This window comes from Phyllopteryx taeniolatus, chromosome 6 (assembly GCF_024500385.1).
Source record: "Phyllopteryx taeniolatus isolate TA_2022b chromosome 6, UOR_Ptae_1.2, whole genome shotgun sequence".
Lineage (NCBI taxonomy): Eukaryota > Metazoa > Chordata > Actinopteri > Syngnathiformes > Syngnathidae > Phyllopteryx > Phyllopteryx taeniolatus.
The window spans coordinates 29,348,512-29,351,125 of record NC_084507.1 but is presented as its reverse complement, the minus strand read 5'-3'; the positions used below and the strand labels follow the sequence as shown (position 1 = coordinate 29,351,125).

General features: G+C 47.1%; 1 protein-coding gene across 1 annotated transcript; it reads right to left on the bottom strand.

Annotated features, from left to right (window-relative positions):
• Positions 1-231: 231 nt before the first annotated feature.
• LOC133479802 (transmembrane protein 158) lies at positions 232-1,591 on the bottom strand. The gene has a single exon (XM_061777232.1). It carries the CDS (start codon positions 1,431-1,433, stop codon positions 762-764), a length of 672 nt encoding a protein of 223 aa, XP_061633216.1. The 5' UTR covers positions 1,434-1,591; the 3' UTR covers positions 232-761.
• Between the last annotated feature and the right edge of the window lie 1,023 nt (positions 1,592-2,614).

Here is a 2,614-nt window from a genome sequence, read left to right as displayed (position 1 = left end):
ATCATGCTGCCTCTCATATTACAGAAACAGTTTTTCATTCCTGTCAAAGGCGGGACAGACCGATTTTTTTTTTTTTGTCATTGGTTAAGGTTTCAACATTTTGAGAATTCCCACGTTTGCAAACACGTTGAACTCGAGGCATTTGCATCTCAAGTTGTGTGTAGGTGCAATCAGAACACATACATCTTTGTTCATCTTACAGAATAAACAACATCTAGCTAAAAATATATATATCATATAATATTTTATTGTCATGTATATTGTTTATAGTGTGACAAATACAAATAAAGCGCATACTGTATATTAAGCTCAATATCATAAATCTAGCCATATAAACACTGACTCCTTTGTCAGAAAAGGCATACATTGATAATATGTAGATTATATATGCTTTCAGGACATGTGCAGTGCAAAAGTTCTACACCGGGAATAAGGCAAACATTCTAGAAAGGTTCAAAACTACAAAGACGGTTTGAAGAGAAAAGTGTGCACACTTTACGTTGACTTGGTTTAAGCTACTTAGACCGACAAGTATCCAAAAAACACATCCGTATTGGTCCCAGTAGAACTCACCCATCCATCCATTCATCCATCCATCCATTCATTCAGTCATACCTTGATCCTTCCTCTGAGGAGGTTAATTGGGGTTCCAAATGACCCGAATTGTAATAAACTGTCGCCCATTCATTGTGGCAAAGGAGTATAATGGCTACAATTAATATTAGGTATAGGCAGCACGGGCTCGTCATCGATCAGGTCAGTCACCTGGGTCTTCTCTGCTCCATCCCATTGGGCAGGAAGCCTGCAATGATGGGAACCGGCCATATGAGAGCAGCAACGCTCCACACGATGATGACCAGAGTCATGAAACACGCCACGAGTGTGGACTCGATGGGCTTTCTGTTCAGCCTCCAACTTTTGTCACCCTTCAGCTCGTCGAGGCTGAAATCCACGCAGCAGAAGGTGACCCGATCGCCGCCGTGCTGGCCCCTCGCCCTGCCGGGGCCGAGCCTCCTGTAGCGGGACAGCCCGCAGCCCACGCACAGCCTCAACTCCTGCTGACCCCCGGTGGTCCCCAGATGCTCGATGACCACGGGCGAGATGGCCCGGTTGAAGGAGGCGGAGAAAAAAGCCCGTCCGTGGTTGTTGGTGCTGTAGATGAGCACGTCGCACTGGAAGCCGGAGCTGCTGTCCCAGCGGGCCACCAACGAGGCGGGCAGCGCTCTCTGGACGCTCACGTTGCACGGGGACGGCGCGTCCCCTCCCGCGGACCTCCTGGACAGACGCACGTCCACCCCCAGGTCGGCCAGGAACCCGTCGGAGGAGTTGACGGGCGGCAGCAGCACGTCCTCGTCGCTCCAGCCTCGGCATCGCCGGACGAGTCCGGTCACCGCGGTCAGAGCCAGCAGCAGGGTTGGACACTTGTTCAGCATGGCCCGGGGCGCGTCTCTCCAGCTCGCATGGTGCGTGGGGCGAACCGCTGGCGATTTTCCTTTGGAACCAGATGGACAGATCGTATCCTCTGGCCGACTGGTGCGGCGAATGGAAGCGTCCAATGGCTGTCACATGCGCGCAGCCTCCTCCCTCCCTTTGGCGAGTCTCCTCGTCCAACTGTGTCCTGCGCGCCTGTGGCACCCGACGTGGGCTCCCCTCGCTCACTCTGCCATTCACCAAAAGCGACGATGCTGCACACAGACGTTTCTGAAATCAAATCGCAGAACTTTCTTCACATGTTGAATGAACAGTGAAGGGGAGTAACGAAGTACAGTTATTATTATTTCTTTTCTTTTGCTCCCTAAATTCGAAATCGGACATCTGCACGCTCTACACTTTACTTTGTCGTTGACTTATAAGGGCGCAAAGAAAGCGGGAACAGCAGCAACGTGATGATTCAGAGAAGCAAGATATTCCCCACCCATGGGCTCATTTAAGAGAACTGTTTGATGTTTTTGATTCCAAGAATGATTAGTGGCGAATACGTTGTGCCTAAAAAAAAACAAAAACAAAAAAAACACAATCTTCTTTCATGTCACCCCCCCCCCCCCCCCCCCCCCCATCTAATCTGAAAAAAAAAAAAACAATTATTTTTCATTTGTTAGCATTAGCTAATTTAGCATTTTTGGCCACTGGGTTCACAACATTAGCAGTTGGCTATGAAAACACATTGTTTTGATAGCAACAAAGTCGAGGCAACGTTAGCCAGCTCCTGCAATTGACAATTCATTAAAAGTCGAAATATTATTTACAACAGATCCACTCTGGAATTAAGAATCTCATGACTTTGAGGTGGTGTTTGATCTTGTCGTACCAAAGTCACAGTTCAACATGTTTGCTGAAAATTAAATCCAGAATTTATTCATTCTGCAAATGCATACAGCGAAGCAAACTTTCAGGAATTGAATTCATGCAAGTGCTGTATGCAGTACATCCTAATTGGAACGGTAATGTACACTTACAAGCCTCAATATTAGACACAGTCTAATGAGACACAATATACTATGTATAAAGTGAAAAACACAAACAAACACAGTGCAGCTCAGCTTCTGGTGAGCGGACTGCATGCTATTCATGTTTTTATTGCATGATTATTGACACTGTTCAAACTGTCTTCCTT

Excerpts from the sequence above, each read along its gene's own strand:
- LOC133479802 (XM_061777232.1), bottom strand. The coding sequence starts at position 1,433 with ATGCTGAACAAGTGTCCAACCCTGCTGCTGGCTCTGACCGCGGTGACC.